This window comes from Vigna radiata, chromosome 6, assembly GCF_000741045.1.
Source record: "Vigna radiata var. radiata cultivar VC1973A chromosome 6, Vradiata_ver6, whole genome shotgun sequence".
Lineage (NCBI taxonomy): Eukaryota > Viridiplantae > Streptophyta > Magnoliopsida > Fabales > Fabaceae > Vigna > Vigna radiata.
This window is the reverse complement of record NC_028356.1, coordinates 34,421,328-34,432,209: the sequence shown is the minus strand read 5'-3', so window position 1 is coordinate 34,432,209 and position 10,882 is coordinate 34,421,328. Positions and strand designations below refer to the sequence as shown.

At 30.6% G+C, this 10,882-nt stretch overlaps 1 protein-coding gene across 1 annotated transcript; it reads left to right on the top strand.

Annotated features, from left to right (window-relative positions):
* The first annotated feature begins 577 nt into the window (after positions 1-577).
* On the top strand, positions 578-3,268 carry LOC106764197. The gene is made up of 4 exons (XM_014648439.2): positions 578-1,245; positions 2,287-2,446; positions 2,717-2,857; positions 2,956-3,268. The coding sequence occupies exons 1-4, from the start codon at positions 653-655 to the stop codon at positions 2,959-2,961; spliced, it is 900 nt and encodes a 299-aa protein (XP_014503925.1). The 5' UTR covers positions 578-652; the 3' UTR covers positions 2,962-3,268.
* The last annotated feature ends 7,614 nt before the right edge of the window (positions 3,269-10,882 follow it).

Here is a 10,882-nt window from a genome sequence, read left to right as displayed (position 1 = left end):
TCACTAAAATAGAAAAAAAGTTCCTGTTTCAAGTTTTTCTGTCTTTCATTTATTGTAAATATTATATGATTTTTGGGAGGAATGTAATTGCCTTTTAATTATTGAGTGAGCATTGATCAATAGCTTGAATTTCTTGATTTAAACAATTATTAAAATGTCATTATTATAACAGTTAAAAATGTTTAATATGAGGTTTATATGCTACTTTCGAGTAAATAATTCAATTATATTGATGTCATTTTATGTCATTTTTATTATATTGATGTTAAATTTTCTTTAAAGTTCACATAGCCTAAATAATAAAATTAATTTTATTTTCTAATGAAATTATTTGATAACGAAAATCTAAGGAAAATGTAATTAAAATGATGTAGTTGAATTATTTCTAGAGATTAGAAGACTAAATTAAACAAAATAAAAATTAAGAATATAATTATATTTTTTAATAAAAATTATAGAAAAGAAAAGGATTTTAGCCCACTAATCAAGTTTGAGAAGTACATAATTGAAAAGAAAAACAACTTTGCAGCTGATCAAAAGGAGCATAAATAATTAAAGGAAATCAATGGCTGAGATGAGAAGTAGAAATTGTTGACCTTGGTAAGAAAGAAGAAAACGACCGCGTTTCACTGTGAATAGCGAAGAAAGCAAAATGAGTGAAGAGAAGAGGAAAGAAGAAGGGTTGAAGACGTTGGAGATCGAGAACGGTCTCCGTCTGGTCCCGCGCGTGAAGCTCAACCTCGTCATATACCCTTCCACGCCCCTCACGCTCCCCCACCCAATCGACGAATGGAAAACCAAACGCGCCCTCATCGAGTTCCTCCACACCTCCCTCTCCCTCACGCTCCCCGAGGAGGACCTCCACCTCACGCGCCACAAGAACCTCAAGAAGCGCAAGCGCGACGACCCCGTCGCGGCCGGAACGCTCCGCGTGTGGGACCTCTCCTCCTTACCAACGGAGACCCGCTTCCTCGAGTGGCGCAACCGCCTCGTGGAGAATCTGAACGGGGTCGAACTCAACCTCGAAGGCATCAAGTTCAAACTCGCCGTTACTCTTCCCGTTTCCGACGATTTTGACAGAATGAAGAAGGATTGGGAAGAGCATTCCGCGTCTCGAAGTCGGCGAGAGCCTGATACAGTTGTTCTGAGAGGCGTGCCGTCGCGGTGGTTCGCTGAACCCAGGGTTTCGTCTAAACCCTCCATGCTTGTTACTCACACCATCTTTTCTACATTCGGCAAAATAAGGTCCGTTAGTTATGTAATTTTGCTCAATGATTTTTGATCGTTTTTCATCTCACTCATATATTTTGTTCAGAATGAGTAATCTTCTATATGTTAGCAATCATGTTAAGTACTCAAAAATATTTTGCATCACAATGTTGGGAATACTATGTTCTTCACGGTTTTAATCATTGGTGTCGTAAAAAATAAAATCAATTTAAGGGCATTCGATACTTGAGGAACTATTTATACAAGATATGTTTGATTTTTTTTTCTTTGAAACAAACCCCTTGTTAGAAAATAAAATAAGAAAATTAGTTTGTGTATGATATAGTGTATGGTTGAGTAAAGTTTTCTAAAAATACATAGCAGAAGAAAATTAAATAAGTTATTCCCCAAATTACGATTTAATTTGTATTTGTAAAAGTTTTCTTTTTGCATAATAAATTATACATGCTATAAAAACTGGATTAATTAACCTCCTTCATATTCAAATATGCTTTAAACCTCATATATCAAAACCCACAATACTCACTAAGCAGATACATGATGATAGGAATGTGTGATAATTGAGTTCAGAATAATGATAACATTTCTAACAAAAGTTAACTTGTAAGATTTTAGGTTTATATGATTTTTTTTCTTATTTTCTTCTATGATTTCGGACTAGTTTATCAAAATCAACAGTTTTATTACTTGAGAAGCTATTAGGAGAGGGGATAAAATTTGATTGACTGAAATTGGTGGTTTATTCTTGTGCAGCCAACTTGGGAGTAAAATGTGTGTTTTGATCTATTTGATCAAAATTGATTTTAGTTTATACATTTTAAAATCAGTGGTTTTGTTCTCCATGTTTCTTTAATGTGGTGGGTTTTGTCCTTTATCGTGTACTACATTTTGACTTGACAAGGGACAAAATCTATCACACGGAAGACAAGACCAGCATTTTAAAAGTGTAAGAACTAAATTCAGTTTTGGTCAACTAAATAGTTAACATTTTATCAAATTGTTGCAATTGCACTACTTTCAATTATGTGATTGTGCTTACATGATTTTCTTGAATAGGAATCTTAATGTAGCTGAGGATAATGAATTTGGTAAGGATGAAAATGAAGACAGTGGAGACTTAGTTTCAGGCCTTTACTGCAAGATTGTGGTGCAGTTTGACAATTATAAAGACTGCCATGATGCAATGAGAGTTCTGTGTGGTCGATCTATGCAAAAGGTATTGGTTTAGGATCTGAGTTGTTTTTCTTCACTTTATATGAAATCATGCACAACCATGGTGTCTGAAGTGTTATAGTAAAATTTCACAACTTGGTAAAATTTAGTAGTAAATAAGTACTTGTATATATATGTAAGATGTTTCTATGATCAAAGGAAATAGGATTAAACTGTTTTGTGAGCAATGATGACAGAAATTGAGAGTTTGAACATGTTAAAACCTGATAAGTGATGTGTTGGTAATGATTTGTGAGATGTTGTGAATGATCAGGAAGGATCACGATTGAAGGCTGATTACGAGGTTAGTTGGGACAAAGTCGAATTTTTCCGGAATTCAAGGAATGGAAGTCGAGAGAAGAAGAATAGCACGGTGTCCATAAAGCCAGAAAATGTGCGAGCAAGGAGATTTAAGGTTAGATTTTGATATCTCAGATGGCTCTCTTATTGTTCCAAATCTTGGCTTTTGTAAAGTCTGCAAATATTGACTACAAACCCCTTTACTTAATGCAGGAATGAGGACTGAAAGGCTTTTTGATTTTTAGGTACAAATTCACAGCACTTTAATTTTGGACTGACTCAAGACAAGTTATTTTTGGGGGTCAAATTCAAGCTTATGACGTGGGATAATGGGGATTATCTTTGGTGACCAATTTCTTGTTCTGACTTTAGAATTCTTTGTTCCAAATTAAAACACTTCTACAGAAAACTGGGAGTTTTTTTCTTCCAGAAATTATAAGGTCATCTACTTATTTAATGAGTTTACACGAAGCAATACTACATCAGCATGGATTCATAGTAAACCAAAAGAGGTATTTTCTGATTAGTAAGGTTTCGCTACTTTCAAGATTAATGAAATTTCCAGAAAATGTGTTTTTAAGTTAATTTTAATCATAAATTTCTATTAAGTTATTATTTTGTTAGAAATCAAGAGTTAGTTTTCTGAGATTCAATTCCAAATCCAATCAGAAAAGGGTTAAGGTGAGGATAAGAACGTGGATTAAGACTAACAACAAATGTTTGGTGAGGATGACGGCTTAACGAGATTAAATGGAACTCCGATATTCTATAACAAGATAGGTTAACCTAACAATACTATAATATTTTTTATTATTTAATGGTAATAATCGGATATATTCTTAATCTATATAAAAGATATCAAAAGTATTAATTAAATAAAAATCTAAAAGACTGATGGGAATTTTTATTGAATATTTGAAACTAATACATGTATAATAATTTACGATAGACAACTATCACAATACTATCTTCTTTTTTTAAAGTATAATCTTATCAAAGATAAATTATTTTTTTAATAAATTATTTTTTCGCTAAACAAAGTTCACAAAGAAAACTTTGCATCTCAAATTTTCTCTATGAAAATAATTTTCCCAGGTGAAATTCAACTACCCGTATCTCAATATGCATCTATAAAATTATTTAGTTTTGAATTAACTTCTCATTTCTATAGTATAATTTTCTTTTTGGTATTTCTTAAAAGTGAGATATTGAAAAAATATATCCACTCCCAGTTTTGTGCCGGTGAGACAGAGACGCATTGTTGAAAAATTAGATATTAATCTAGTTAATACAAAACTAGGTTTGTTGGGAGGGTGCTAGGTTTCTAATTCACTCAAAACTTTTTATAATAAACACAAAATTTGAGAAAAAATAGTTCATAGTTTCATAAAAGTAAGTGCATTCAAAAACAAATTTTGAATCAAATGAAAATAAATGTCTCAATAAATGTAGTAACTAATAGAAAAATGTGTTGGTCAACATATAAAAAATGTTGTCGTAAAACATTTAGACTAATAAGAGTTAAATTTCGCTAATGTATTTTCTAGAAATGCCCTAAAAAAGTTGTATTTCTAAATAAATTTTTTTATTTTAAAAAACTAAAATCAAAATTCACTTCATTCTATATATATTAAAATTATATTAAGTCAAAATTTTATCTAAATAGATTATTTTCGTTTGAATGTTTATGCTGATCCAAAATGTACAGAATAGATCTTCTGCAATTTTGACCATTTCTCATTTCAAATTCAAAGAAGGAAATACCATGTGCAGCAAACACACATGGGTTGATTGTCAACAACCTTATAATTCATAATTTCTACCATAATTTACACTCACAACAATTGAATTTTCAACAAGTTTCGAACGAAAACCTGGCAACATGTATTACCAGTTCAACAATGGAAAACAAAACACAAAAAATGAACAGATAATCATCTTCATTCTTCACCAGCTTTGCTTATCTGAATGTGTGCTTGAACCTTGTTCTTGAAAGCCTCAGAATCAGCACCACCTTTTGGAGAAAGTAAGCAACCAGTAACCATCTTTTTTTCACTCCATCCTCTCACATAATCTTTCTTCTTAATCCCTTCATTCACCACCATCTTCTTCTCACTCCACCCTCTCACATACTCCTTTTTCTTCACCCTTTCATTGCTCTTCACAGTCTTCTTTTCGCTCAATTCTCCCTTCTTCTTCGTTGACACCATCTTTGTGTTTGATGGTGATGAACTACTCCTCACAGTGGATATCACATACCACAAAACACACGTATAAACAGTTGAAGCAGATCTTCCAAACACAACCAAGAGCAACAGAATCAACACCATAACCACTGGCAAATAGAAAGAAGGCTTCCCCATATCCCAACAAAACTTCTTCTCAGCTACCTTCCCATGATTTTTTTCTCTCTTGCGTTGGTTTCTTTCTTCAGTATCAGTTACCATTGACTCGGAGGTGTGAGTCAACGTTGTTCTTGATCTCACCCCTTTGAGTTCTTGGCTCTGGTGTTTGTGATCCTTGTTGTTTTTCTTCACCTTGACCACAACGGGAACGATATCATCAGTGTTGGAGTACACAAAGCGAACGAAAGAGATGTCATGAGGGTTCATCTGTGAATAAATCTTCTGCCTCTTCTCATCAAGATCAGCCAAAAGCTCAGAAAACTTGTCCAGACCACGGCTTGAATAAGGGTTGTTTTTGCTATGTTTTCTCTTATATTTTCTGGGGCTAGAAAGAGGACTTGCAAGACATGTGTCATCATCATCATCATCGTATTCGTTATGGAAAGTGCCACAAACAAAAGGGCTCAGCGTATGCATGAAAATATGGTGTTAGGAGAAAACGAGGTTTGGTTTGATGAGTTCTGTGAAGTTGCTTAGATAATGGGTTTAAACAGAAAGATAGAGATGACTGAACCAAAGCATGTTTCAGAGTCAACTCATAGATAAAACAAAAGCTTCAAACTTTTACAATGATCTTAGTCGAAGAAGCTTCTACAGAGACATTAATGATTTTGACTGAGTGGTCTTTCAGAAGGATTTATATAATATATATATGAATTTAGGAAAATAAAATTTTAACACCATTTTTTGACACCATTTTGACACTGTACACGTGTCAAAATGTGGTTGGATGATTTCAAATTAAAAAACAAACTTTGGTTTTTCTCTTCCAAATATACCCCTGCCTCAACTTTTTTAATTTGAAATCGTCCATTCACATCTTGACACGTATACAATGTCAAAATAGTGTCAAAAAGATGGTGTTAAAATATCATTGTCCATGAATTTATGGGAAAAGATAAACTAAAGTGGCGTAGGAAGTGAGCCAGAACGTGATAATTTCTTGGAGAGAAGGGTATGGAATTAGTCTATTGTTCGGTGAAAACAAGTTATGATATTTTTGCCAATATTTTAAGAATAACGATACTTTCACATTTTTTTATCTATATTTTATATATCAATTGATAAGTGATTCTAGAAGGAACAAAGTTTGAATACAACGCCAGAAATTAGTTAATAATGACACTAGATGTTGTTGTCAACTTAAAACATTGAGGGTGGTAAGTCTTGTGTCAATTCAAAAATATTTTATTTCTCATATCTATTGAGTTTCAAATTAGAAAAATATATTTTAAATATCTAAATATTTTACTTTTATCTCATGTTACTCTTATTTATTTTTTATTTTCTTTTTTAAAAATATAAAATTTATATTTTTATAACTATTTTATTTTTATATTATGTGTTAATAAAAAATATGTCATGCTACCGTTATATTTAAAATTATTTGTTGCCATTTTTTATGTTTAAACTTATGACTTTTTTATCTTCTTTTTAACTCTGAAATATAATATATTTTTTATTAAAAGCAAATTAACAACAGAAGCAGAGAAAAATCTTGTTTGTAGTAAAAAAACCCTAAAATAATATTATATAATGTAAAATAAAACATTGATAATCAAACTGACACTACAGCTACTAGAGCAACGTGACCAGGAAAACTGTGCATTGAAAGAACAATACACTGACTTGAGAGACGAGTTTTCAAGCTTCAAGTCCCTGGTCATGAGAGCGCTGCCTCAAACTTCAGACACTCTTTCCACTGTCCCTCCGACCCAACCACAACCCTCCTCGTCACCCGTCGTCCCTCATCAGCCCAGATCAATCCAGCCCACACCAGTCCAGCCCACACCAGTCCAACCATCTACAAATGAGCAGGATGATGAGGATCTGAAGACTTTGTAAAATTTTAGTTTCATTTTNTTATTNATCATAGTGATGTTAGTANATTTAGATGTTAGTACATTATGATATTGGGACATTTGTTTTTGATTAGAATTGAATGATATTACTATTATGATATTATTAGAACATAATGGATGTCAATACATTATGATGATAATACTTTATGATTTTTCATCAATGAACGAAATATTTGGGATGGACAATATATATGTAGTTTGTTTGTGGATTGAAACTTTTATGCAGGTCTGCGTAAGTTGTGTACACTGTAGGTATGTGTGGTTGGACAAGAAAAACAAATACAACACATTTATCCCTGCATTATACCGAAGGCTTTACCGAGGGCCTAAAACCTTCGGTAATTACCCAGGGCCAAAAGCCTTCGGTAATTACCCAAGGCCAAAAGCCTTCGGTAATTACCCAGGGCCAAACGCCTTCGGTAATTTCCGAGGGGCTGAGGCCTTCGGTAATTACCGAGGGCTTTTGGCCCTAGGTAATTACCGACGACTTTTGGCCCTGGGTAATTACCGACAGTCAAAAGCCCTCGGTAAAAGTAGCGACGACTTATTTACTGAGGGCTTTTTTACCGTCGCCGGGCCCTCGGTAATTGGCCTTTTCCGACGGCTTGTGGCCTTTTCCGAGAGTAATTACCGACGGCTTTTGGCCCTGGGTAATTACCGAGGGTCAAAAGCCCTCGGTAAAAGTAGCGACGACTTATTTACCGAGGGCTTTTTGACCGTCGCGGGCCCTCGGTAATTGGCCTTTTCCGACGGCTTGTGGCCTTTTCCGAGGGATTTTGGCCTTCGGTAATGCCCTTCGTTACTGTTTTCATTAAAATATGAAATTGTGTTCTTAAATAATAAACTGTAACTTCATTTATTTATTTTTAGCTTTTCAGATAAGATTTAATATAATTTTGTCAATTTCAGCCAATGCAAGAGACACTGATGAGGATAGGGAGTGATTGTCGGTGCAAGATGCATGGTGCAGGGGTACATATAAGGAACGGTTCCTAGCAGGCTTCCAGTGGAAAGAGCACATGGACGAATCGAACATACACCGGAATGAGAGGGATCTGGAGACTGTATAGGTATGGGACCTTACAGTTGAAAGATAACTTAAAGAAATTGATTTGACTACCTATATCACCAATATGCATTTGCTTTTCAATAGTCTAATCCATAAGAACTTCATGGTTAACACATGTTTAACCTAGAGAAATTATGAGATTTTATATAAAATGTACTAAGTTGATACAATGAAGTGGACTATAAGATGTAATGATATGCTAGAAAATGAATAAGGGTTTTTATGCAAAGAAAAATGAATAAGTTGATGTAATGATTTATATCCAAAAGATATTGATGATGAATTATAAGTACATAATGTGCAGTAGTTGTGGTTATTAAAAATTTTCTTATGATTTTAAAAAAATGAAACATATAAGAATACGATGATAGTTTAATTTGTTTTTCAAGAAAAAATTGTGCCCTTATTTTATTTAATAATTATAGTGATAACAGGCATGACGTCATGTGATTTTATATATTGATGTCAACTTCTCCAATTCATTTGATTATCTTTTATTATTAGGTTTTGGTTTACTGAAAATTCTAGGCAATGTCACTACTTTCTGTAATTGTACAATTCCTAAGAGAGAAACTGTCATTATACATTATATATTATGTACACGTTAACACACATTTTTTTTTATAATATATTTTATTTAAAAAATGATTTATGTATATAATTTTCTTAATAACTTTGTTTGTGTTTCACTTCTAAGATTTCTTTAATACAGATGGAAATATATATTTCAGTTTTTTAATATAATTGTGCTAAAAAAAGATAATGACACTATACTGGTAAATATGTATTATCTTTAGGTTAACACAGACAAGCTCATAATGGAAAACAAGTGTGTTTATCTTGGTATTATTAATTTAATTTTTTTAAAATTAAACATTACAAAAAAAATGCTAATATATTTAAATAGACAAAATATGATAGCCGTTTTGTTTGACATGGCCATCTTTTTCTAATCTCAATCTAATCAAATCTTTTTAATCAGTCTTCACAAAACAAAATAGTTGACAAAATATTAAAACCTCCAATTGTACAGAGAGAAAATTAGATAAGTGCCAATATTGTAAAATTCCACGTGTATTTGAAATTGTAAACGTTATATTTTAAAATTTAATAATTTTTAAGAGTAATTAAAATAAATCTTAATCAAGTTTTCCTAAATATATAAATAAATATATTATACACATCATGTTTTAAATTAATATGTGAAGGCACCATATCATACAACTGGCTTTCTCATTCTTCTTAATAATGGAGTGTTTCTCGTTTTCCATAATTTAACCTTTTTTTTTCTAGTTTGTATATTATAAATATGGTAAATCTGCTTATTTAAACGTGGAATTTTCAAACTTTTTTTTATTATAATATAAGATTAAATATTTATGATGTACTGATATTTTTATTTGAATCATGTATTCTGATTGGCATTTAACTATAATACATATGAATTTAATTTGAATTCACACAATAAAAATTATATATTTATTTATTTTTTAAAATTTTATACATTTTTTTAATATACCTATTATATTTTATTATTTTTAAAATAAAAATATTAAATATGCATTCGACTCACATATCATGTTCGATATGTGATGGCTAAACATTAATAAATCATCCAATATCTATAGTGCCATGATAGAACATTAATAAATCATTCAATATATTATAAATCTATTAAATATTAATTTAATAAAATTGACTTATAAAACAATTAAATAAATTTCAAGTTATGAAAGATTAATACTTTCACTAAAAGACTATTAATTTTTCTGTGTAAATGAAGTCTTAAAAAAAGTTATCTACTCAATTTTTTTTTTTTTTTTTTTGCATTTGATAAGAACATAAACTTATGTCTAAATATATAATTTTTTTAAGATTGTGATATTTTAACAACTTTTTTATAATAAATTATGTGTCATTGTTTTATTGATTTGTATATTTGAAATCGATCAATCACAAGCTGTCACATAAACGGTTGTAAAAAAAAATTGTTAATACATTTTCATTTTTCCAAAAACCCATTTATATAATAAATTTAATAAAATAAATCTCCATCAATACACTCGTATTTTAAGAAATTGAAGTATTGGCTATGGTTTGAATTTTGTGACATACATTTTGTCCTCTCTCCTTTGAAATTAATGTTCATGTGACATCTTTGGTTCTAAGTTCCATTGTTTTTTCTTTATCAATAAGCTATTACTGTTTGTACACAAAATGTATCATATAAAATGAGATGTTGAATCATGATAGAGTTGACTTTTGGGTTATGGAAAATTATGTTTGAGTTTCTGCTGTAGGTTGGTTAAGTATATAGATCGAAATGAGATTTATTATTATATTACTAAATTATAATTAGTTCCTTTGATGTAATGTTATATTAGTAAGTTATGCATTCTAATTTTAAAATAAATTTTAATCTTTTCTTCTTTTAATAACATTATATTCATATTTTCTCTAATTTAAAAAAAAACACTTTTTTTTTATCATTTTAATAAAGTGAACTTATTTTCATTATATACTTCAATTTTAAAATATGAACATAATATTAAATTAATAATATTTATAAAATAAAATGTGAGTGTCATTGTAAAAATGTATAAGATAAACAAATGTTACGTTGTAAAAACATGAGAGAATCTCAGCATCATTTTATTAAACACAAAACGAGTTAAATATTTCTTTTAAAATCCAATTTTTCAATTTAAAATACATACATACATACATATATATATATATATATATATATATATATATATATATATATATATATATATATATATATATATATATATATATATATA

What these genes read in the sequence shown, in the direction of transcription:
- LOC106764197 (XM_014648439.2), top strand. Translation starts at nt 653, where the DNA reads ATGAGTGAAGAGAAGAGGAAAGAAGAAGGGTTGAAGACGTTGGAGATC. An exon ending in TCTACATTCGGCAAAATAAG is followed by an intron (nt 1,246 to 2,286) that starts GTCCGTTAGTTA and finishes TTTCTTGAATAG; the next exon opens with GAATCTTAATGTAGCTGAGG. An exon ending in GTGGTCGATCTATGCAAAAG is followed by an intron (nt 2,447 to 2,716) that starts GTATTGGTTTAG and finishes GTGAATGATCAG; the next exon opens with GAAGGATCACGATTGAAGGC.